Below are 26,974 nucleotides of genomic sequence, written 5' to 3'. Positions count from 1 at the left end.
TTTCAATGGCTGAATGCATAAGCAAATTATATCTTTTCTATGTAGAAGCCTATTGAATAATAAAAGAATGAACTCTTAAAACATATGGCAACAGGAACTGATCTCAAAGGCATATGTACTTAATATGACATTCTGGAAAAGGCCAATCTATAGGGACAAGAGCAGGTAATTGGTTGCCAGGAATTGGCAGTGGGGGAGGAATACAAAGGGAAATCCAGGGGAAGTTCCGAGATGTTGGGAACAAGAGCCTGTGCTTTTTTTTTTCAATATCCATTGAACTGTATACCACAGAGTGAATGTTACTGTATAAAAACTTTTGAAAAACCACATATGCTTAATAAAAACAAAATATTAAGAGCTGATGGCTGATTTTTTTTCAAAATTTTCAAAAATATATCAATGTATAGATTTAAGAATCTCAGCCAACCCAAGCAGGATAAATTCAAAGAGAAACACATATTGGTAAACCATAGTGAAACTGTTGAAAATCAAATATATAAAATATGTCTGAAACTCAGACAAAGAATAAAAGAAACATATTATTGGGATGAATGATACAATAGATACTGTATTCTCATCTGAAAATGTAAGCCAGGATACAAATGGGTTACATCTTTGAACTACTGAAAGTAAAAATTCCCAACATAGGGGCGCCTGGGTGGCACAGTCGGTTAAGCGTCCGACTTCAGCCAGGTCACGATCTCGCGGTCCGTGAGTTCGAGCCCCGCGTCAGGCTCTGGGCTGATGGCTCGGAGCCTGGAGCCTGTTTCCGATTCTGTGTCTCCCTCTCTCTCTGCCCCTCCCCGGTTCATGCTCTGTCTCTCTCTGTCCCAAAAATAAATAAAAAACGTTGAAAAAAATTAAAAAAAAAAATTCCCAATGTAGAATTCTACTTCCAGTGAAAATACACTTCACAATTTTAGACATTTTTATAAAAACATTTTGAAGATAAAAACTGAGGCCATTGGTCACTGCAAGGTACAAATAAAAAGAAACACAAAAGGAAGTTTTTCAGTGTGAAAAAATATGATGCACATGGAAATCTGAATGTACTGGAGGAGTTAAAAAGCCCCTGAAAACAGTAAATGGATGAGTAAATGTAAATATTTATATTAAAAAAATCTTTAACATTCTATTAGCTACTTAAGCAAATATAATAATGTATTGTCAGGTTAACAACATATATATATGTATATGTTATTACAAATATTACAAATATTACAAATACATATATATATATATTATTACAAAAGTGCAAATGATGGAAAGACATTAATGGAATTATACTGTTATGAGATTTTTACATTTTAATATTTAGAAAAAACAAATATGCTTTATTTGTTCATGAATGTTCACCAAATAAACTTTAAAATGTTTCATACCATTTACTATCCATATACTATGGATATAGATTTTATTATCTTTACCTTTCAATAGTATGGTTAACTAAAGATGCAAACTCATTTGTGAATTAGCACATCACAATAGTTAACATCCTTGGAATATATAAATACATAATAAAACTATCACCTGTTCTGTACTTTAACTATACCTATCTAGAAAACTCTGCTGTATAAACAGAAATGTTTTGGGAACCATGGTTAAAATTAAAGGGCTATTAGCATGCTCACTCCTTGATTGGAAGTAAAAAGTATATACAAATTTTCATTGACAACATGATCTAAAGCTGTACTGTTATAGTTGCCACTAGCCACAAGTGGCTACTTAAATTTAAGTTAAATAAAGTAAATAAAGTAAAATAAAATGGAAATTATAGTTCTTTAGTTGCACTATCCACATGTCAATTACTCAATAGCCACATAATCAGTGGAGACCATTTCTATAAGTACATAAAGCTCTACTGAAACACACTCATCTAGATACTAACCCTCTGGAAACCAATACCCATCATTATAACTTCCTCCTGGTGATGATGGTTTTAGATAACAATTTGGAGGAGAATATCCAACATCACAGTGACAATTAAACCTATTATTGCAAACCTAAAATCAAAACCAAACAAAAAAAAAGAACATTTTATGTACAAGATAAAAATTAAGTGCATTATTTGTGTCTGTTAGATAATATGTTATTAAAATATAATTTCATATATTATAGGTAGTTTTAATGGTATTTTCATGCAGAAAGTAATTTTTAAAATAAAATCTAACATAAAAAATGTCAATGCAATATCTTTTCAATGTCATAGATATTTCCTTTTATTAGTCACTTGTGTTTTTAAATAAAAATAGGTAACATTATGATACAACTGAAATGCATTCTTCTAAAAAACTATAGAAATTGTAAAGCTAGAAATTATAAAATGGTGGGAGTTGACATATAATATGAATTGTGTTAGATTAAAAAAAAATACCTGTGATAAGAGGGAACTTTTACCAAAATGATGGGGGAAAACAAAGAGGAAAAAGCATGCTTAACCAGAAATAGATACAAATGTATTTGTTAGAAATAGGAAGGCTAGAAAATATCTATAAATGTGATCTCGTGGATGAATCGAAAGGGTCACAGCTAATATCATCGTCAATGGGGAAAAAACTGACAGCCTTTCCCCTAGGGTCAGGAACAAGACAAGGATGTCACTCTCACCATTACTGTTTAACATAGGACTGGAAGGGTTAGCCTCAGCAATTGACAACAGAAAGAAATAAAAGCATACAAATCTGCAAGGAAGAAGTCAAACTTTCACTATTTGCAGACAACATGCTACTCTATGTAGAAAACCTGAATGATTCCACCCAAAAATTGCTATAACAAGTACATAAATTCAGCAAAGTCACAGGGTAGAAAAACACTGTGCATAAATCTGTTGCATTTCTATACACCAATAGCAAAGAAGCAGAAAGAGAAATCAAGGAATCAATCCCATTTGCAATTGTACCAAAAAACAGTAAGACACCTAGGAATAAGTCTAACTAAAGAGGTAAAAGATCTATAGTCTAAAAACTATAGAACACTTGTGAAAGAAATTGAAGAGGACACAAAGAAATGGAAAAGTATTCCATGCTTGTGTACTAGAAGAAAAAACATTGTTAAAATATCTATACTACCCAAAGCAATCTACACATTTAATGTAATCCCTATCAAAATAACACCAGCATTTTTCATGGAGCTAAAACAAACAATCCTAAAATTTGTATGGAACCACAAAAGACTCCAAACAGTCAAAGCAATCCTGAAAAAGAAAAACAAAACTGGAGGCATCACAATTCCAGATTTCAAGCTATATTACAAAACTGTAGCCATCAGGACACAATGGTAGTGGCACCAAAAACAGACGTATAGATCAATGGAACAGAATAGAAAACCCAGAAATTGACCCACAATTATATGACAACTAGATTGCCAACTAATCTTTGACAAAATAGTAAAAGTATATTCAATGGAAAAAGTCTCTTCAGCAAATGGTATTGGGAAATCAGACAGCTACATGCAGAAGAATGAAACTGGGCAACACTTTCTTACACCATACACAAAACAAATTCAAAATGGATGAAAGACCTAAATGTGAAACAGGAAACCATCAAAATCCTAAAGGATTTTGAAACCTCTTTGACCTTGGTTGGAGCAATTTCTTACTAGATGCTTCACCAAAGGCAAGGGAAGCAAAAATGAACATGAACTATTGGGACTTCAAATAAAAAGCTTGTGCACAGCAAAGGAAACAATCAACAAAACTAAAAGGCAGCCTACAGAATTGGAGAAGATATTTGCAAATTACATATCAGATGAAGGTTAGTATCGAAAATATATAAAGAACTTATCAAACTCAACACCCAGAAAACAAATAGTCCAGTTAAGAAATGGGCAGAAGACATGAATAGACACTCTTCCAAAGACATACAGATGGTCAACAGACACATGAAAAGATGCCCAGCATCACTCATCATCAGGGAAATATAAATCAAAACCATGATGAAATACCACCTCACACCTGTCAGAATGGCTAAAATTAACAACACAAGAAATAGCAAGTGTTGGTGAGGATGCGGAAAAAGCAGAACATTTTTACACTCTTGGTGGGAATGCAAACTGGTGCAGCCACTCTGGAAAACAATATGAAGGTTCCTCAAAAAGTTAAAAGCATAACTACTCTATGACCCAGAAATTGCACTAGTAGATATTTACCCAAAGGATGCAAAAATACAGATTGAGGACATGCATGAACCCCAATGTTTTTTATGTTTGTTTTATTTTTTAGAGAGAGAGAGAGCATGAACATGGAGAGGCAGAGAAAGAGAGGGAGACAGAATCTGAAGCAGACTCTGCTCTGTGAGAGCAGAGCCCAATATGGGGCTTAAGCCCACAAACTGTAAGATCATGACCTGAGCTGAGGTCAGATGCTAAACCGACTGAGCCACCTAGGTTCCCCTGCACCCCAGTGTTCATAGCATAGCAGCATTATCAACAATAGCCAAACTTTGGAGAGAGCCCAAATGTCCATTGACTTGTCCATATACAATGGAATATTGCTCAGCCATCAAAAAGAATGAAATGTTGCCATTTGCAATGATACAGATGGAGCTAGAATGTATAATGCTAAGTGAAATTAGTCAATCAGAGAAGGACAAATACAGTATGACTTCACTCATTGTGGAATTTAAGAAACAAAGCAGACAAACATATGGGAAGGGAGTAAACAAAAGAGAAGAGGGGGAAGCAAACCACAAGAGACTCTTAATGATAGAGAACAAACTATGGGTTGAGAGAGACAGGTGGATGGAAGATGGGTGATAGGTACTAAGGAGAGCACTTGTTTTTATGAGCAGCGGGGTTGTACATAAGTGACGAATCACTGAATTCTACTGAAGCCAGTATTGCACTGTATGTTAACTAAAATTTAAGTTTAAAGAAAAGAAAAGAAAAAAACAGGGGTCAAAAGCAGAACAGAGAATCTAGAAATAGGTTCATGCAAAAATTAAACTTTAAGTAAGAAAGGAAAGAAACAGAAAAGAAACTGTTAATAATAGGACATGTAAGTGATTTGGGAGAAAATTTTGATATTAGTCACACAGCTAGGTCACTTTTTTCCTGGATTATTATATAAAATATGAAGCATTGACATGGCAAGGAGACACTAGCCACAGAGTTAAAGCCAAATGCTGGCTTGGAAAAATTTACAAAATTTACAAAATTTCTATACCCTAATAGATAATTTCACAGTGAATGGACAAATAGAGAAATATAAATGGCAAATATGACCACACATACATGCTTAAGAACTTTATTTATTAACTAAATGTGAATTAACAATAGTTTAGCGTGTGAGAAGAGATTAAAAAACCTGAGAAGCTAGTCTGGCCAGAATTTCAGAAAATGCACATTTTCATCCATGATAGGTGAGAGCAAAACTGGTACAATATTTCTTAAAAACAAAATATTTCTGAAAATGTAAATGCTGCATAAGTTTGACCCATCTGATTTCATTGCTACCAATTTAAGAAATCAGATAATTGTGCAAAGGTGAGTGTACAACAATGTTCATTGTGCCATTAATAACATTAGTCAAGTAAAAATTTAACATTATCTAAAAGTCCATCAGTAAATGAATTTTCAAATATAGTATGGAGGAAACATACAAGGAAATAAATTGAAGCCACTAAGGAATAAAAGAGATCTGAATGGACAAGAAACTGCTCTCACAAAAATATGTGTAATACATGTAATATAAGTATATTAAGTGTGTGTTTACATATATATCAGTACACATACATTCAATTGTAAGCAAAATTTATATAAGCATGTATAAAAGTATATTTGTAGTCTTCAACAAGCCCATTTCCAAAATTTCACACTCTTAATCTAACATAATAACAGACTGTTTCATTTTGCATTTTTGTACAAAGTTCAAAGCTTATTAGCCCATGAGGCCTTTAATAATCTTAACACATAAATCATGTACATAAGTATAAGTAGTGGAATCCATTTCCTTATTTAACTGCAAGTTTCTAAAAGAAATTTCCATATCAAATAATTCTTAACCTTATTACTAGTGGAAAATGCCACTAATGGATTTTAAACACTATATATAAAAATAGAGAAACTGTTACATACCCCATGTCCACTGCAATTTTTTACTGAGTCACAATTTGTTTTTACTGGGTTCTCACTTCTTTCTCTACAGAATCCTTTATAACAATACTGAAATGTTAAAACAACCAACAGAAAATATTTAAAGTCAAGAGTTGAGCAATTGTACTTGATACAGAAATTAGATGCAGAAGATAGATACAGATACACACACACGCACGCACGCACACACCACTCTGGATTTCATGACATCTACTCCTAATAAAAGAAGCTGGGAGTCCAAATGGCATATAATTACTACACATAAAATTTTGAGAATGAGATTCTATTTTTCCCATGAGGGAGCACAGCTGTGAGTTTATTGACACTAATTGGTGTAAGAACAAAAACAGCCAATTTGTACTATTTGTAATGAGCTACGATCTGGCTTTGCATTTTCTATGCATTTTTATAGTATATACTCAGATTGACCCCGTGAAAGAGGTGTTTTTATCCTCATTTAAAATGTTTACTTATTTATTTTTGAAAGAGAGAGCACAAGCGGGGTAGGGGCACAGAGAGAGAGAGAGACACACAGAATCTGAAGCAGGCTCCAGGCTCCGAGAGCATAGAGCCTGATGCCAGGCTGGAACCCACAAACCGCGAGATCATGACCCGAGCTGAAGTTGGATGCTTAACCAACTGAGTCACCCAGGGGCCCCATCCTCATTTTATATTTGAAAAAATAAATGTGCTGTTTTGGGGACATGCATAAGTTATTGATAGAGCCAATACTCAGTGCAGGAACTACTTTAGTCACAGAGCCTCATATTGATCAATGCTAAATATCTGTGTTCTTATAATTTTTATATTTATTTTCAACTTTAATGACAATATCTCTTGTCTTTTACATTTGCACCGTGTTCTAGAGAAAGTTATTTAATCCCTCCGTGCTTCAGCTTATCCAACTTTGAATTTGGAACAGCAATTGATAACCCAAATTTATTCAAATGTAGGTTATAAGGAGGAAATAATTTGTTGGACACACATAGTAAATGCTCACTAAACACAAGATACTTTTTAAATTATTTATTTACCTCATTTTCATGTGGACTTTAAGTGCTTATTCCTCTATCCAAATTTTAATTTAATTTTAATATCTTTAGGGAAGTCAGTAAAAATTATCTGTCGGCTTTTCTCAGGTTATCTGATAGAATATACATTGTATGATGAATAGTCTTAAAAATCATTATTTTCTATCACCATTAACTAATCATAAAGGATAGAATATCAGTTGTTCAGTAACTGGAAGTGCTCTGATGAAGCCAGCAAGAATAACAAAATTTTGTACAAACCAGCATTACCTATGCACAAAATCATTTTCATTTTTGGGATGAGCACTGGGTGTTGTATGGAAACCAATTTGTTCAATAAATTTCATATATATAAAATAAAAAAATAAATAAAAAAAAATAAAGTATATTGGTGTAATCTTGGTGTTATGATGTTAGTGTTTTTTTCTCTTTCAAATTGAGATTTTCTTGGTTCTTGGTATTAAGACTGATTTTTTATTGAAACCTAGATATTTTGAGTATTATGCGATTCTGAATCCTGTTTAAACCTGTTTTAGCAGTTCTCTGTTAGAGTTCTAGACAAGGGACAAGGGATATCACCTGAGATGAGAGGGCCTCCTAATTACTACAAGGGTCAGGGAAAGACAGACACCAGTAGGCTTCTGCTCATACCACCCTGGTTAGAGTGAAGGTATGACCACAATTCTTTCTATGTTGTGTGGTTGAAGTAGAGCAGTTATTATTTAAAAGTATACTGTTTGCTTGACTATTCCTTCGGATAAAGAAGTCAGGCTTTCCTTGATGACTCTTTTTTGTCAGTTCCATTTGGCACTTCCGAGTTGCTAGCTTTTCCGACACCCAGGTTGTGATATATGAGGCAAAAATGAAAGGAAACTCACTGCTGTGTTGTTCCTTGGGTTCCGAAGTCCCTACCTAGTCTTGCCTTTCTCTCTTCAGCTTTCACAGTATTATGTTAGCTTTACATATAAAATTGTTTTTAACTGTACACAATAGAAAAGTATGTATAGTACATCATTCTGGAACCCCAAATCTCTACCTGTAATTTTTAATCATCACATAATACACTTACCAATATTTTCCTTTATATTTAACTCATTTTGTAGCATTTAAGAAATCTTTGAGTATATCAGACCCTAAGCTTTCTCTGAGGTATTTATTAAAACATTTTGATCTGCAGTTCCTCTGAAATAATATTTTTTATTTTAGTCTAGAAGTCAGTTTATCATCATACCAATATTGCAATGCTTTAATTATTTTAACTTTACAATAAATCTTGATATTTGGTAGTATGAATTTCCAGTTTCCATTTTCTTCTTTAAAATTACATTGACAATTTGTTATTTGGGTATTGAGTTTGGTGAGTTCTTTATAGATTTTGGATACTAACCCTTTATCCCACATGTCATTTGCAAATATCTTCTCCCATTCCACCGGTTGGCTTTTTTTGTTGATTGTTTCCTTCACTGTGCAGAAGCTTTTTATTTTGATGAGGTTCCAGTAGTTCATTTTTGCTTTTGTTTCCCTTGCCTCCGGAGACATATTTAGTAAGAAGTCACTGTGACTGAGGCCAAAGTGTTTGTTGCCTGTTTCCTCTAGGGTTTTGATGGTTTCCTGTCTTACATTTAGGTCTTTCATCCATTTTGAGTTTATTTTTGTGTATGGTATAAGAAAGTGGCCCAGGTTTATTCTTCTGAATGGATAAAGAAGATACGGTGTATACACATACAGTGGTATATTACTCAGTGATCAAAAAGAATGAAATCTTGCCTTTTGCAACAATGTGGATGGAACTAGAATGTATTTTTTTTTATTTTTTTTAACGTTTATTTATTTTTGACACAGAGAGAGACAGAGCATGAACGGGGGAGGGTCAGAGAGAGGGAGACACAGAATTGAAACAGGCTCCAGGCTCTGAGCTGTCAGCACAGAGCCCGACGCGGGGCTCGAACTCACAGACTGCGAGATCATGACCTGAGCCGAAGTCGCCGCTTAACCGACTGAGCCACCCAGGCGCCCCGTAACTAGAATGTATTATGCAAAGCAAAATTAACCAAAGACAGACAAATATCATATGATTACACTCATATGTGGAATTTAAGAAACAAAACAGATGAATATAGGAGAACAGAAGGAAAAGTAGGATAAAAACAGAGAGGGAGGCAAACCATAAAAGGCGTTTAAAGACAGAGAGCAAACTGAGGGGTGTTGGAGGGGTGTTGGGCAGGGGGATGGGCTAAATGGGTGATGGGCATTAAGGAGGGCACTTATTGGGAAGAGCACTTGGTGTTATATTTAAGTGATGAATCACTAAATTCTACTGAAACCATTATTACACTATATGTTAACACACTTGGATTTAAATTTTTTAAAAAATTAGTGACCATTTTGTATTTCTACCCTTTGCATTTTCATATAAACCTTCAAGTCAGTTTTCAATTTTCAACAACAATGCATCCCCTGCTCCACCAAAAAAATAAATAAATAAAAGCAAAACCAAAAACAAAAATCTGGAGTTTGATTTTTGATGGTATCATATTCATTAATTGATTTTGAGAACATTGACATCATAACAATATTAAGTCTTAAAAATAAATGAGGATGGCTTATCCCTCTATTATGTAGATCTTCTCTGTCTAGTAATGCTTTGCACTACTTTGCAATTGTCAATGTAGAAGCTGTCTTGCGTGTCTTTTATTTTAGTCTTCCTAAGTTATAAATGCCTTTAAATGCTATCAATCTCACAATATCATGATGCTAAGACTCTTTATAAAAATTTCATTTTTTACCATTGTAAAGCTATAAAGACATAAAGTCACAGGGCTGCTACAATTTCGGCTTGTGAAGGAACAGCAAGACAACTTAAGCCAAAAAAACAATATTTAGTAAAAATCACAAACCACAGAATTTCCATGTGCAATCCAAACAGTACAAATGCATGTTTTGTAGGTTTTTCCCTGACTTCTCACTCACTATATTGGAAATATATATCCACGTAACTAACAATTATTTACAAATGTCACTGGATAAATATAGTATACTGTAATTTGTCTGGCCAACCTACAATTGGGTGTTTAATGTGTCTTCATTTTATTCTCTATTGTAACTCACATCATAATTGCTCTATACAAATGTATATTTCTTATATCTAAAAATTAATTTATTATTACATTAGAAATAGCTTAAAAAGTATGTTAATATATTAAACTCTTTACACATTTCTAAATCACTTTCCAGAAAGCAGGTGCTAATTTATACTAGGTTTAAGATGATAGTAAGGTATGGTTCTCACCATCAAATATTATTCTCAATGCCCAAATAACACAAAAATAATGGTTACATATTCATTTACTTTGTATTTACTTAATCACAAGTTAGGTAGAACTTTTTCATGTTTCTTAGTCATATGTTCAATTTCATGAGATTTTTTTTGCACTGATCTATATCAGTGTGTGTGTGCATGTGTGTGCATGCACACATATACACAATATACACATATATTGTGATATACATATAGATTATGTGATGTTTTCTCTGATACCAACTGGGTGTCCCACAATTCCATATAAGTCAATTCTGACACTATTTGGAGTTAAAATCCGATTGCACAACTTGAAAGGTTCAATGCCACAAGACTGCCCCCATTTCAGATACCAGATGCAAATCCCACACCATCCACACTTTTGACCAACTGGCTATAAATTGGAGATTTCCATGGCCCCCTCCTCAAGTTTGCTAATTTGCTCATTTGGCTCACAGAACTCAGGAAAACACTTTACTTATGTTTACCAGTTTATTACAAAGGATACAACTCAGCAACAGCTAAATGGAAGAAATATAGAGTGCAAGATATATTGGGAGTGAAGGGGCAAGGAGGAAGTCATAGTTTCCATAACATCTCCAAACATCTCATCATTGCAGCAAGTTGATTTGTTCATCAGTTTAGAAAGTCTCTGAATCTCAATGTTCAAAAGTTTTTATAAAGTTCAAACTCTAGCCACACCACTTTCCTTCCTGATGGTCTGTGAGTGAGGCTAAAAGTTTAAACTCTCGTCATTTGGTCTTTCTGGTAAGCAACCCCATCCTGAACCTGTCTAGAAACCCCACCCTAAGTCACCTCATTAGCATAAACTCAGGTTTGATTGGGAGGGGATGAATAACAAAAAACATTCCTATCACACAGGAAATTCTAAGGGGATTTAGATGCTCCATGCCAGAAACCAGGGACAAAGACCAAATTATACCACACACACACACACACACACACACACACACCATTTTAGTGTGTATTAATGAAAGATTAAATTAGTTAATGAATTTACGCATTTGCTCTGTCATATTTATTGTAAATTATTTTTTCAGTTTAGATTATCTTTGAAAGGATGACATATTATTTTTAATGTAGTCAGTACTAGTATCTTTCTTTGCAATACCTCATTTTTATGTCAGAATATCTTTTCTCATTCTGAGATGTTTACTAGTCACTTACATTTTCCTCTGAATTTTCATTTCTTAAAATATTGTATCTTAATGCAAATATTTTAATAAAATGTGAGATAATTGTTTACTTTTTTCCTTTGGTCAACTTTTTTTTAAAACTTTTTATTTATTTATTTTGAAAGAGAGCAAGAGAGTGTCAGCATGGGAGAGGCAGAGAGTGAGGGAGAGGGGGAATCCCAAGCAGGCTCCACACTGTCAGCACAAAGCCCAGTGCAGGTCTCAATCCCACAAATCATGAGATCATGACCTGAGCTGAAACCAAGAGTCACACACTTAACCAACTGAGCAACCCAGGCACCCCAGTCAACTAATTTTTTAATGGTACCAATTTAAAAATCTTTTATTCTGTTTCTCAAAATTTTTAAGAAAAAATAAAGCTTAAACTCTGTTTTATTATTGTGTCTTGTGGGAAGGCCAAATTTTATATAGGTATGTATATATATGTGTGTATGTATATGTATATATATATATATGTATGCATGTGTATATATATATGTACATATATGTATACATATATATATATAATTGATATGTATATCAAAATTATTCCCCTTGTCAATTACAGAAAGATCAAATTCTTGGCTTGGCTTTTTTTTTTCTTTTCTTTGTTGTTCTTAGGTTGTTCTGACTTACTTTTTTGGCATATTATCTGATTCTTTTTTGTTCTTTGTTCACACAAATTTTTGCAGATTAGATCCTGGCCTAACAAAGAGGCTTAGATTCTTAAGTATGAAAAAACAAGTTTAAATATCTACAGCAAAACTTATAATAAAAGAATGACAGATAATGAAGCAAGCATTCCTTTGACTAAAAGAAATTCTGTCCTTCCAATCTTAAGATCATGATACAATAACCAAAATTTGTAACATTATTTATAAATGAAAAATTTGAAATCGCCCTCTCTCTCTCTGTCTCTCTCTCCAGGAGGAACTGCTTGATATCTCAGTGAAGATTCAGTTTGTCCAGGGAGGAAGGAAGTGAGTTCAGGGTCTTCCCAGACTACCATGTTGGACCTCATCCTTCCTTATATCTCTCACTTTTTTTCTTTCTCATGCACAAACACATTCATACACAGATACTCAGACACACAAACATCGTATATGGAACAAAGTAAAATAAAAATTTATTTACCTTATTTTGACCACATATCGTGCCATTATGCACTTGAGTAAAATCATACTCTGAAGATTGTGTTTCATTTCTCAAATATGCTGACAAACATATATGGCCTCCAAGGTAAGTATATTGAACATTAAAAGTTTTTACTGGTACTATCTGTGAATGTGTCCAGTGACAAACTATCTTTCCACAAAGGATATGCCTGGCAATATAAGGCAAAAAAAGGTTGCTCATATGTCTCTTAGGAACACAATATATTAAATCATTAACAATTCAAAACATGAAGATAATTCAAAATGTTATTCAGATCATAACACCAAAGTTATTCAGAACATATGAAGCATGACAAATAAATTTATCTGTATATACTAGGTTCATCTCTCATTTATATTAACTTATTTTTGCGTGCGCACGCACGCACACACACACACACACAAACATGCATTTAAAAAAGTATAGTAGTCTTGAGCACCTGAGTGGCTTAGTCAGTTGGGCGGCCAACTTCCACTCAGGTCATGATCTCATGGTTCATGGGTTCAGGCCCCGCGTCAGGCTCTGTGCTGACAGCTCTGAGCCTAGAGCCTGTTTTGGATTCTGTGTCTCCCTCTCACTTCCACCCCCCTCCCTACTCATGATCTATCTCTCTCTCTGTGTAAAAAGTAAATAAACATTAAAAAAAATTTTTTTAAGTATAGTAGTCTAAATACACACCGAAAATTGCAACCATGTTTGGCACAGTTTCCAAATTCATCTGCTTGAAAATTCACTTCTTGTGCACATAGATAAGTAGAAACTTTAGCAACTGAAAATATAAATAGTTACAATTACTAATCTTAAAAAAACAAAAGTGGTAAATTAATATAGAAACATCTGGACAACAGCAATGCCCAGTAAGTGTCATCTACTATAATTTTTTAGTGTCATCTACTGGCTATACAAGAAGGAGAAACACTAAAAACTACCCACTTGAGAATAGGAAAATTGTGTCAAAGGCAGAAATGATTAAGAAAGCAGTCATTTGCTCTCTTACCTACAATTCTAATATTCTACTCCTCTTTGCGCCAATCACGTGAAATTTGATTAATATACTATTTTTTTTGTTCTTTACTTATTAGGCCTATTTTGCCTCTTGATATAGTTCAAAGTCATAATGATTAACTATTTTTTTTCAAATTTGGATTTTAAACAAACATTACCCTTTATTATGGCTATAGGATGGTTTACTGACTGTAGAAAAATACAGTTTGAAAAGGAACCCCAGAAAAAAGATACAACTATTACATTTTCCAAATAATGCTTCACACTGTACATCTGGATCTCGGCATATTCCCTCATAGCAATAGGCAGTATTATTATTACATGGTTCTAAATCAGCAGATTTCACATCAGGTACACAAGCCTCAGATGTTCCATTGCAAAATTCTGGAAAATCACATGGATCTGTCATTTTCCTACATAAACGTCCTCTTTCAGCTATCTATGAGACAAAGAAAAATAAATATATATTTAAAGTAGTAAACCAAAAAAGGTAAAAAAAATTAAACAAGAACAGTGTATTTCTATCATTTCCATTATTATTGCATTTTAACTACTTAAAGTCAAATTATGAATTTACTTGAAACCGCGAGTGAAATAGATTGGAAAAAACCTAAATGTTCATCAATGAATGAATAGATTAATAAACTGTGGTATATTCATGCAATGGATTATTTTTAGCCATATAAAGGAACACTGATACATAGGCTACAAGATGAATGAATATTCAACACTATGTTAAGTGAAGAAATCCAGACACAAAAGGTCACATATTCTATGGTTCGTATGAAATAACCAGAATAGGTTACTCCAGACAGAACACAAATTGGTTCTGTCCAATTGGTGTTGTCCAGCCAGGACTGAGGGGAAGGAAGAAAGGAGAGCAAGTGCTTAATGCTCCAGGAGTCTCCTGTTTGATTGAGGAACTTGTTTTGGAACTAGATAGAGGTGGCAGTTGCATAACACTGTGAATGTACTGAATATCACTAAATTGTTCACCTGCAAATGGTAAGTTTTATGGCAAGTTTTTCTTCACCTAATCCTTTTAAAGGCTCTACCAAATGTAAGAATTGTCCCCATTTTAAAGAACTGCCCTTTGGGTTGTAGAGAAAGGGCAATGGGCTGTGTAGAAAAGCCTTATTTGTTCAATCCTGCTGATTTGGAGACAAAGGACAAGGTGAGCGCTCTAGTGAAGGGAAGAGGAACAAGGTTTATTGCTAAGTAGCAGAAACTCTATGCTTGCATCCTTGAAGACAAGGGACAAGTGGCTTTAATTACTAGCATAAAGAGTGAAAAACACACACAGAACAAAGTAGAATTATATTAGGATAGATTTTACTGACAGACAACCTGGCAAATTTCTAATCAGATTTTGATTGTCGTTGACTCCTGAAAGTGACACAAAAAAGGCAAGATGAAGCAATCCCCAAAAGTCAAATCTTACTGAGTCTCCTTTCAGGTGTGGCTATAAAGGAATGTGAAGGGGAAATTTCCCAAAGGAAGTTAAGGATTCAATTCAATTCCAGGACCAGCGGTCCCTTGAAAAGATAAAACTTGAATAGTAGACATGCTTTATGTTGCTGACTACTCTACATGGACTCCTTTTCTGCTATTCTCAAAATGAGAGCTTTATTATTATTATTATTATTGTTTATTCAAACATTGTACATCAACTGTGTGTTGGGTGCCTTATTTTTAATTTTTTGTCATAAGTTGCTTGGTTATGAAGAGCTACATTCAGATATGACCAAGAGAAATTCATAGCACCCAAATAATCTGGAATTGATATTGAATAATAACTGGATAGGCCCTGAGTAGAGACTAAAAACAGTGCAATGGAAGGCATAGCTAAGAAGGCTGAAAAAGATCTAAATACATCTTCTGAACTTAGAAATCAATTATGTATGAATCAGGTCCATAAAGTTACATATTTGAAGTTGGGCAAAAAAACAAAGCTTAAAAAATGCTAAAAAAATGGACACACAAGAACACAAATTATGAAAGGAAATCATGTAGTATTTTGAAAGCTTACCAGACAAGTTCTTCTATCACAGCATGGTCCACTGCCACACTCTGCATTTCCAATTAGAGTACAACTTACAGGATTACAGCATTTTTTGTGAGCGCATTCCTAAAAGCAAACAGAAAAAAATAATAGGAATTTTCAATGAAATATGTAATTGTATTTATTGTCAAAATACACAAAATATTTCCCTAAGTTAATTACAATCATAGTATGATTTTTACTTCTGTATTTATTTTTAACACCACTTCAGTTAAACTTATATTTTCAGCATTGGAAAAACAATGGTAATGAAATCATTCATGCTTCCATGCTCAAGGAATTGACTGTAAAAAACTCAATGCAGTTTCTTTCAATCTTATAGGAATATATAAATGTATGCACTCTAAATTCTTAGATTTTTTTCATTCATTGTATCATTAGTACTTTTCAATCTTACCAAACCTCTTCAAGATATCATCTTTGGAATATTTAATAACTTATGGATGTGACAGAATAGAGGTTCTAAATTATAACAACGTTTTATTAACATAAATAATGTTTCAAAGAAAAAAGCTTGTAACTTTTTTACTCTCAGACCTTACATTAAATATTAATTCTAGAAATTATTAGATAAGAGAGCACAAAAATATTAATGGCTCTTCATAATATACTTCCATTTCCTTCTTCCTGTAGCATAAAATCATGATATGTCACAAGACTGATAGTAATATTTAAAAATTAGTAAAGTGGATAGTCACAAATCACTATGTGTTTCTACTTGCTTCAATATTAATATTTTTATTATTAGTATACAGAAAATTTTACATATCTGCACACTATTATTTATTTAATATTTCTGTGTCTATATTTATGTTGATGTATTCATGTGTTTATTTCCTTTATTTGTAAGCATTATATTAATGGTATTAAGCCCTAGCCACCAACATATATCACTACATTTAAAATTTGTCATGACAACTTACTTTTGTTTGGGTGGGGTTTTTTTGGTAACTTTTTGATATTGTGATATTGTGAAATGGTCGACTCATAAAATCTAAGAACTATCATCTTTTTTTCTGCTTTTGTTCTTTAAGTTTATGGATAAAACTTTATTCCACCATGATCCCACTAAATATGTGAGTTTATAGTATGTGTGTAAAATGTTTGTGTTATATATATGTATGCATTTCTTTTCACTTTACATTAAGTTTTTTTAGTATAATTCACACATTATATGTTAGTTTCAGGTGTACAACTTTGTGCTTTGACAAGTTTATATGTTATTCACAATATCAATGACTATATCCCTTACACTATGCGCTTTATTCCTGTGACTTATTCATTCCATAGCCTGTATCTCCCTCTCCCATTCACCCACTTGCCCAACCATTCCCTTCATACCGCTCTAGGAACCATCAGTTTGTTCTCTGTATTTATAGGTCTGATTCTGCTTTTTGCTTGTTCATTTGGTGGGGTTTTTTTTGTTGTTTTTTTGTTTGTTTTGTTTTAGATTCAACTTATGAGTGCAATAGTATGTTACTTGTCTATCTCAGTCTGTTTTCACTTAAAAATTGTCATCTAGGTACATCCATGTTGTCTCAAATGGCACAATCTCAACCTTTTCTACAGCTGAATTATATCCCATTGTGTGTGTGTGTGTATGTGTGTGTGCATGGCATATATATATACACACACACACACACACATACATGTGTGTATATTAATATATATATATTTATATATACACACACCATGGTAATATATACCACTTTTACTTATCCACTCATCCATTGACGGTAGGTAGCTTCCATGTCTTGGCTATTGTAAATAATGTTGCAATAAGTGTAGGGGTGGATGTATATTTTTGAAATAGTGTTTTTGCTTTCTTTGGGTAAATATTGGTAGTGGAAATATTGAACCATATGAATTTCTATTTTTCATTTTTTGAGGAACCTCCATACTTCATTCCCTAATGGCTCCACCAACAGTATACAGGGACGCTTTCTCCTCATCCTCTCTAATACTTGTTATTTCTTATCTTTTTGATTGTTACCCATTCTTTCTGGTGTAAGGTGAGATCTCATTGTGATTTTGATTTGCATTTCCCTAATGATTAGTGATGTTGAGCATCTTTTCATGTGTCCATTGGCCATTTGGATGTCTTCTTTGAAAAAAATGTCTATTCAACTTCTCTGCCCATTTTTAAATAATGTTGAGTCATATAAATTCTATATATTTTTTGTATATTAATCCCTTATCAGGCATCTCATTTGCAAATATCTCATCCTAATCAGTAGGATGATTAGGATTAGGATTAGTTGCCTTTTTTGTCTTTTTTTTTTCTTTTCTAATTTTAATTTCAGTATGTTTAACATACAGTGCTATATTAGTTTCAGATTTCATACATCACACAGTGTTCATTATGACAAGTGCACTCCTTAATCCCATCACCTAATTAACTCATTACCTCAGCTACCTCTCCTCTGGCAAACATCTGTTTCTTCCCTATAATTAAGAGTCTGTTTCTCAGTTTGTGAGGATGTTGAGAAAGGGGAACCCTTTGCACTGTTGGTGGGAATGCAAACTGGTTCAGCCACTCTGGGAAATAGTAAGGAGATTCCTCAAATAGTTAAAAATAGAACTACCCTATGACCCAGCAATCGCACTACTAGGTATTTAACCAAAGAATACAAAAATACTACTGAGTATATATTCCCAAAATACAAAACACTCATTCAAAGGAATGCATGCACCCCATTAACTACAATAGCCAACATTAACTACAATAGCAGCATTAACTACAATAGCCAAATTATGGAAACAGCCCAAGTGTCCGCTGATTTATAAATTGATAAAGAAGATGTGACATGTATGTAGAATGGAATGTTATTCAGCCATAAAAAAGAGTGAAATCTTGCCAATTGCAATGACATGGATGGATCTAAAGAGTATTATGCTAAGTGAAATAAGTCAGAGAAAGACAAATATATGATTTCACACATATGTGAAAGTTAAGAAACAAATGAGCAAAGGGGAAAAAGAGAGCCAAACAAAGAAACAGACTTTTAACTATAGAGAACAAATTGATAGTTACTAGAAGGGGGATGCATGGGGAGACGTGTTAAACAGGTGATGGGGTTAAGAACTGAACTTGTTTTGATGAGCACCAGGTGCTGTATGGAACTGTTGAATCACTATATTGTATATCTAAAAGTAATATTACACTGTACATTGATTAGAATTTAAATTTTTTTAAAAGTCTATTTTGTCTAAGTAAGTATTGCTACTCTGGGTTTCTTTTGACATCCATTTCCCTGATTAGTTTTCTCTATCTCCTCACTTTCAATCTGCAGGTGTCTTTAAGTCTGAAATGAGTCTTTTGCTTCGAGTCCATTCACATTCCAAGTAACTTTTGATAGATATTTATTGCCATTTTATTATCTGATTTGTGATTTTTTGATAGCTTTTCTCTGATCCTTTCTTCTCTTTATCTCTTTCATAGTTTTTTGGTTTTCTTTAGTGATACACCTGAATACCTTATTCTATTTTTTGCAGAATTTCTATTACTGTTTTTTTTATTTGTGGTTACTACAAGGTTTATATATAACAACTTCTACATATAGCAGTCTATATTAAATTGATGGTAGCTTAATTTTGATCTCATTCATTACTCCTCTCCCTTTCACACTTCAGATATTAGGCATCATATTTTATATCCTTTTATGAAAACCTTGGCTACTTTTTACAGAAACACATATTTTTACCTTTATATTTTTTTATATTTTTTATATTTTTTATATTTTTTACTTTTCATATTATCACTTATGGTCTTTGCACTCAAAGGGCCCCCCTTTAATATCTCTTGTAGAGCTAGTTTAGTAGTTATGAAATCCTTTAGTTTTTCTTTGTCAGAGAAACTCTTTATCTCTTCTTCTATTCTGAATGATAGCCTTGCTAGGTAGAACATCTCAGATACAGATTTTTCCCTCAGCACTCGGAATACATCATGCCAGTCCCTTATGGCCTACAAAAATTTCTGCTGAAATTAACCTCATAGCCTTGTGGGGTTTCCATTATATGTAAATGTTTTCTTTTCACTTACAACCTTTAAAATTCTTTATCACTATTTTTTTTCCCATTTTAATTACTATGTGCCTTGGTGTGGGCCTCTTTAGGTTGAATTTGCTGGGGGATTTCTGTGCCTCCTGAATTTGGATCTCTATCTCTCTCCCCATATTTGGGAAGTTTTCAACTATTATTTTATCAAATACATTTTCAGCCCCCCATTCCCTGTCCTCCCCTCTGGGATCCCTAATGTGAATGTGGTTATGCTTAATGGAGTCACTGAGTTCTCTAATTATATTTTCATAATGCAGTATTTGTCTCTCCCTTGTTCAGTTTGATTGCTTTCCATTACTCTATCCTCCAGATCACTGATACATTCCTCTGCTTCCTGTAGCCTACTATTTATTACATCTATTATATTTTTAATTTCATTCATTCAGTTATTCATCTCTGATATGTTATTTTGTATCTATTTGTCAAGAGTCTCACTGATGTCCTCCATTTTTTTCTCAAGTCAAGTGATTATCATTACTTTAAATTCTCCATCAGGCATATTATTTATCTCTGTTTCCCTTCTTGTGGCCTACTATTTAATTCAAACACTGCTTTTTAAAATTTTTTTTCACATTTATTTATTGTTGAGAGACAGAGACAGAGCATGAACAGAGGAGGGACAGAGAGAGGGGAAGACACAAAATCTGAAGCAGTCTTCAGGCTCTGAGCTGTCAGCAAAGAGCCTGATGCTGGGCCCAAACCCATGAACCACGAGATCATGACCTAAACCAAGGTTGGACACTTAACTGACTGAGCCACCCAGGTGCCCCTCCATTGCTTTTTAAATTTCATTTATTGAGTTCTTCATCTCTGATATGTTATTTTTATGTCTTTGTCCAGAGTCACACTTATGTCATCCACTTTTTTTGGAAGCCCAGTGAGTATCTTTACAATCATTAAATTCTCTATCAGGCATATTACTTCTTTTTGTTTCAATTAAGTCCCCTGCTGTGATTTTGTCATGTTCTTTCATTTGAGACAAATTCCTCTAATTTTGTCTATCTCTCTGTTTCTGTGTGTTAGGAAAGTCACCTACATCCTCTGCTCTTGAAAGTAGTGGCTTTATGAAGAGGTCCTGTAGTGTCCTGTAGTGCAATGTCCTTGGTTCACCAGAACTTGGCACTTCAGAGGAGTCTCCTATATGTGTTGCTTGTGTCCTGCTATGGTGTCTGAGTACCTTTTCCCTTCAGTCTAGACTTCTGCACTGATTATATCCTTGTTGTGGGAGCATGTTAGTGGCTGCAGCCAGGGTCTGGCATGTGGTTGCTGAGGTGACCACAGTCATGTGGTAGCTAAGCACGGTGTGAGGCCATGAGCACAGAGGTTGGGCATGGAGCAAGGTAGTAGCTCAATAAGTCACTCACAGCATTAGCAAAATTTGTGCTGAGTGGTAGTCTTAGGTTGGATCCCCCCAAAGCAGGGCAGTGGCCAGGGGCACAACTCACGTTAGCAGCAGCAGACAGGGATGTGGTTTGGTGTCTCTCTTGAGTGGATGGAGGTCCCCAAAGGCCATTTCTACAGAATTGTAGGATATCTTGGAATCTGAGATTGTAATACCTCCATCTTTGTTCTTTCTCAAGGTCACTTTGACTATTCAGGGTCTTTGATGGCTCTATACAAATTTTAGTGTTATTTGTTCTAGTTCTGTGAAAAATGCTGTTTGTATTTTAATAGGGATTGCACTGAATCTGTAGATTGCTTTAAGTAATATGGACATTTTAGCAATATTAATTCTTCCAATACATAATCATGGAATATCTTTCCATTTGTTTGTGTCATCTTCAATTTCTTTTATCAATGTTTTTCAGTTTTCAGAGTACAGATCCTTTACCACATCCAACATAATACTCAATGTTGAAAAACAGAGATTTTCTTCTAAGATCAGACACAAGACAAGAATGTCCACTCTTACCACTTTTTTCAACATAGTACTAGAAGTCCTAGCCACAGCAATCACACGAGAAAAAGAAAAAAGAGGTATCCATATTGGTAAAGAAGAAGTTGAACTGTCTCTATTTGCAGATAACATAATACTAGACACAAAACATTCTAAAGACTCCCCTAAAAAACCACTAGAAGTAATAAATTAATTCAGTAAAGTTGCAGGATACAAAATTAATACCCAGAAACCAGTAGTGTCTCTATACACTAATAACAAAACCACAAAGTAGCAGAAGCAAAAATTAGAGAACAATGCCATTTATAAATGCACCAAAAAGAATAAAATACCTCGGAATAAACTTAACAAAAGAGGTGAAAGACCTATAAACTTAAAACTATAATACATAGAATGTTTTGAGTGTTATGCTGTAAGAGAAGCTGTAATCAGGGATCTTTCTTTCAAAACAGTAGATAAATATATCAAGTGCATTTATAAAATAATTTATTCTTGATCTCTTGTACTACCTGGATTATCACATAATATTTTATACAAAATTAGATATAATGTTATAATTACACTAACTGCAACATTAGTGTATTATTGAAGTATATCAGACCTTTATCACTATATAACAAGTTTAAATTTACAGGAGTCAGATGATATTCTTTTTTTATTTTTATATTTCAGTATTAACTAAAGTGTGTTATGCTTCACAATTTAAATATTTTATTGAAAAACTGTCAACAGTATTTAGTGCAGCTAGAGGATTGAATGGAAACTAAATATTAATGCAGGCAGGGGGAGCAAAAATCAATGACATGACAGGAAATTCCAAGGCTAGTATCAAAGAGAAAGCCTACAGTAGAGAGCAAATTTTCACAATACCTAAATCTAGACTAAATACCTGGCTTAGAAATTGACTCTTAAGGACTTATGCTTTAGGAACAGAATGCCATCATGGGACTGGAAGCCAGAACTTTTATAAAACAGGTAGCCAAGGTATATCATTGAGAAATTTGAGAATCAAAAGGATGTTTTCTTTTCTCCTAGTTGTCCAAACCATGTTTAAATGTCTCCTCAATATTTAATATCTTACTGAAGTGGTTCTCTATTTCTGGAATAAAATACAGAAGCATATTCATTTTTCATATACTCATTTTGGTTGGTAATCCTGATTATTTTGTAAGTATTTTCCAAAATATAAGTCAGTCATTCAAAGTAACATGAATTGGAGGAATCAACAACTTTCATGACTTAATTCTATTTCTATATGCCTGCAAAGGATACTGGGAATTAAAATTTTTTTTAAGTATCCAATTTACAATAATATTCAAAACATTAAATGTTTAGGGTTAACTTTAAGAATTAAAGATACCTAAGTAAATGGAACAATATACCATGATCATGGTTTGAAATCATAACATTATGAATAACTCACTTCTCTACAAATTCATCTATAGATTTTTAAAAATCCTAGTCAAAATTCCAGCAGAATTAGGATTTTTTTTCTTTAGGGGATGTGAGTAGAAATAGAAAAGTTGATTCTAAATTTTACATAGAAATGCAAAGAGCTAAAATCACCAAATCTATCTTGATTAAAGAAGTACAAAATATGAAGACACATTTTACCTGATTTTATGAGTTAGGGTAAGGAGAGCTGGTATTGGTATAAGGCTAGATATATGAAACAATGGAACACAAAGTATGTGATGAACTGTTTTTCAATACAGGTGTCAAGAAAAATATAGCTATTCAACAAATGGTCCTGGAACAATTGGATATACATATAGAAAAAAATATATCCTGATTCTTAACTTACAAACATTTCTCAAAACGGATCATAGATATACATATAAAAGCTAAAATCAATAAACTTCTAGAACACTTATGGGAAAGCTTCACAACCATGGGATAGATAGGGCGCAAGTAGCATAACACATAAAAGAAAAAAAAAAAGATAAACTGAACTTCACCCAATTAAAAATTTGACTTTTTGAAAGATTATCTTTAAGAAAATACAAAACCAAGCCACATACTGGGAGAAAATATGGCAAAAGACTTGCATATAGTTTATATTAAGAATTTCTAGGGGTGCCTGGGTGGCTCAGTTGCCTAAGCATCCAACTTTGGCTCAGGTCATGATCTCCTGCTTTGTGAGTTCAAGCCCTACATCAGGCTCTGTGCTGACAGTTCAGAGCCTAGAACCTGCTTCAGATTCTGTGTCTCCCTCTCTCTGCCTCTCACTCACTCTTTCTCTTTCTTAAAATTAAGTAAACATTATTTTAAAAAAAGAATTTCTCTAACTACATAATAAAAAAGCAAATAACCTTATAAATATGTACAAAATGTTTGAACAGACACTTTAAAAAGGAGGCATATGAAAGTCCCGTAATCGTATGAAACACTGTCCAGTATAATTATTCATAGAGGAAACATAAATTAAAAACACAATGAGATACCAGCACAAATTCAAATGACTAAAATGAAAAAGACTGGCAATAACAAAAGTTGATGACGATAAGGAAAAATTACAACTCTCATACACAGATGGTTGGAATATAAAATATTACAACATTTGGGAAAGAAGTGTGACATGTTGTTATAGATTTAATAGTTAATCAACTACTATGTAACTCAGCAATTCCACTCCTATATATTTACCCAAGAGAAATGAAAACATAAGTCCAAGCAAGATTTGGATATGAATATTTTAGGAACTTTTTTTATAATAGTCCCAAACAAAAACAATCTAAATGTTCATTAATAATTTGATGGACAAACACTCCAAGGAATATCCATACAAAGAAATACTACTCTATAACAAATACAAATGAACTACAGATACATTCAATCATATGGATGAATATCAAAAATATATAAAGCAAATGTTCCAGAATCAAAAAAGATCCATAATCTATGATTCATTGATATGAATTTCAATAGGGGACAAAAATAATGAGTTATGACAGAAATCAGAAATTTAGATTCTTATAGGATTTACTTAAGGAGGTATGGGAAACTATGGTAATGTAAATGTTCTATATCTTTTTTTCCACATCTAATTAAGTATATCATCACTCACTTCCAAAAAACATCAGCAAGTCAGAAGAAAAACAAATATAAATAAATATAATGAAGACCACCTAGACACATCACAAATCTTTTTGTTTAAAACAAAAGACAAGGTCACAATGCCTTTCTAGACACAAAGATGGGTTCTATGGATCATTTGGCTAGGTATGGCAGACAGAAGCAGAATTGGGTACTGACATCTTTAGTGACAATGGGACAAATGGTTTTTGACTATCATTGTTGAGACTCCTGATAAGTTCCATCAGTGGGGAATGATGGTCTTATAATACTAAAAAAAGAAAAAAAATGTTATTATGGTTGTTGTTCACTCACCTACACTATCAAGAAAGTGAATCTACTTTCTTTCTGATGGTGGCCAGAGTTATAGATAGTAAAATTCATGGTGACTAAGAGCAGTTAATCACTCCAACATTTACTGAGTTATGTTCTGACAATGCAAGAGAAAGGAAAGAAATTAGATATACTTGGGCAAAAACCTGATAAAATCATTAAAGCTACCTCATCCAATTACAATATTAGAGATCTATGCTAGTTTTGCTAGATTTGAAGGCTAGGAAGTCATTGTCACTCAAGAACTAACCTCATTCTCGGGGCGCCTGGGTGGCTCAGTCAGTTAAGTGTCCGATTTCGGCTCAGGTCATGATCTCGTGGTATATGAGTTCAAGCCCCACATAGGGCTCTGTGCTGACAGCTCAGAGCCTGGAGCCTGCTTCAGATTCTATGTCTCCCTTTCTCCCTCTCTTCCCCTCCCCTGCTCATGCTCTTTCTTTGTCTCTCAACAATAAATAAATCTTAAAAAAAAAAAGAACTAACCTCATTCTCTAAGTACAGTTGGTCAATGACCACTCTGGCTAATGGCATGCACATGAAGAATGGGAATGTGAAAACCTCTTGGGGCTTATTGCAGTAGGTCTTTACAGCCATAATAAAACTGGCCTATCCATAATGAATCTCCATTCTCCAATAAATACCTTGAAATCCAGTGGGTCAAGCTACCTCTTCCCTTAGGTGCCCTGTGACTCTGTCCTAGATTTTTAATAAAGACTAAGTGCTCAGATGATGAAACAGTCACCCGAATCAGTTCACTTAAAACCATTCTAGTGCAACCAGCCTATCAGAGACAACTCATTTTCCTCTTGTGTCTAGGAATAGTCTCTGGAAACTATTCATGAACTGGGCAATAAGGTCTCCAGAATGGATGCATTGGCAAAGTCCAAATAAAATTCCATGCAAGTCAAGGGCCAGAAGATAGTCTGCCCTTGGGAGAAATTCTCACTACTGACCTAAAGAAGACCCATGGTACTTAAATACTTGGGCCATGACAATGGACTATTTCTGGCCACTCTTGTGCTTTACTGTGGACAAGTAAAAGGAAGACAAGAGGGCCTCAATTCCCTATCCGACATAATGCATTTGGATTAGGATTGACCCAACACCTTTGGCACCTTCCTTCAAAAATAAACAGAGCAAGGATATAGGGTTTCATCCAAATAGAATGAAAGCTATATATGTTGGTTAAGGTGTGGCAGTGAACTGATGATAGTTGGCCTGCCCTTTCCTCTCTCCTGAGCATTGCAGCACAGTCCATTATGGTACTGAGAAATGGATACATGCACTCCAATGATTTCACTCACATGTCGAACTTAAAAAATAAAGTAGATAAACATAGAGGGGAAAGAAGAAAGAGGCAAATCCATTAACAGACTCTTAACTATAGAGAACAAACTAAGGATTGCTGGAGGGGAGGAGGGTGGGGGATGGGTTAAATGGGTGATGACTATTAAGGTGGGCACTTGTGATGACTCCTGGGCCTTATATGTAAGTGACGAATCACTACATTCTACTACTGAAGCATGTTAACTAATGGGAGTTTACATAAAAATTTGGAGAGGGAAAAAAAACAATTTCACACACTTTTAAAAATATATTACCATAGACTTATGAAATTTTAGAAATATTACTACTTTATTTTTCTAATAAAAGAAAACACATTTGACCAGATAAATTAATAGACATATACAGAGCATTCCATCCAAAAGCAGCAAGAATACACATTTTTCTCAAGTGCACATGGAACATTCTCCATTTTAGATCATGTGTTGG

General features: G+C 33.8%; 1 protein-coding gene across 1 annotated transcript in view; it reads right to left on the bottom strand.

The window, feature by feature from the left end:
- The window catches only part of LOC124521301 (A disintegrin and metallopeptidase domain 3-like), a 146,652-nt gene that overhangs the window by 40,183 nt on the left and 79,495 nt on the right, over positions 1-26,974 (bottom strand). The window contains exons 13-18 of the mRNA XM_047092394.1: positions 15,805-15,903; positions 14,019-14,214; positions 13,449-13,539; positions 12,750-12,939; positions 6,073-6,159; positions 1,889-2,003 (exon numbers count right to left, since the gene is read on the bottom strand). Coding sequence (XP_046948350.1) covers positions 1,889-2,003; positions 6,073-6,159; positions 12,750-12,939; positions 13,449-13,539; positions 14,019-14,214; positions 15,805-15,903 — 778 coding nt within the window. The remainder of the gene's footprint in view (positions 1-1,888; positions 2,004-6,072; positions 6,160-12,749; positions 12,940-13,448; positions 13,540-14,018; positions 14,215-15,804; positions 15,904-26,974) is intronic.

The sequence above is a fragment of the Lynx rufus genome, unplaced genomic scaffold (genome assembly GCF_022079265.1).
Source record: "Lynx rufus isolate CCGP_SWC_20201006 ecotype Redwood Valley unplaced genomic scaffold, mLynRuf1.p SCAF_3, whole genome shotgun sequence".
Taxonomy (NCBI): domain Eukaryota; kingdom Metazoa; phylum Chordata; class Mammalia; order Carnivora; family Felidae; genus Lynx; species Lynx rufus.
This window is presented reverse-complemented; position numbering and strand designations above follow the sequence as displayed.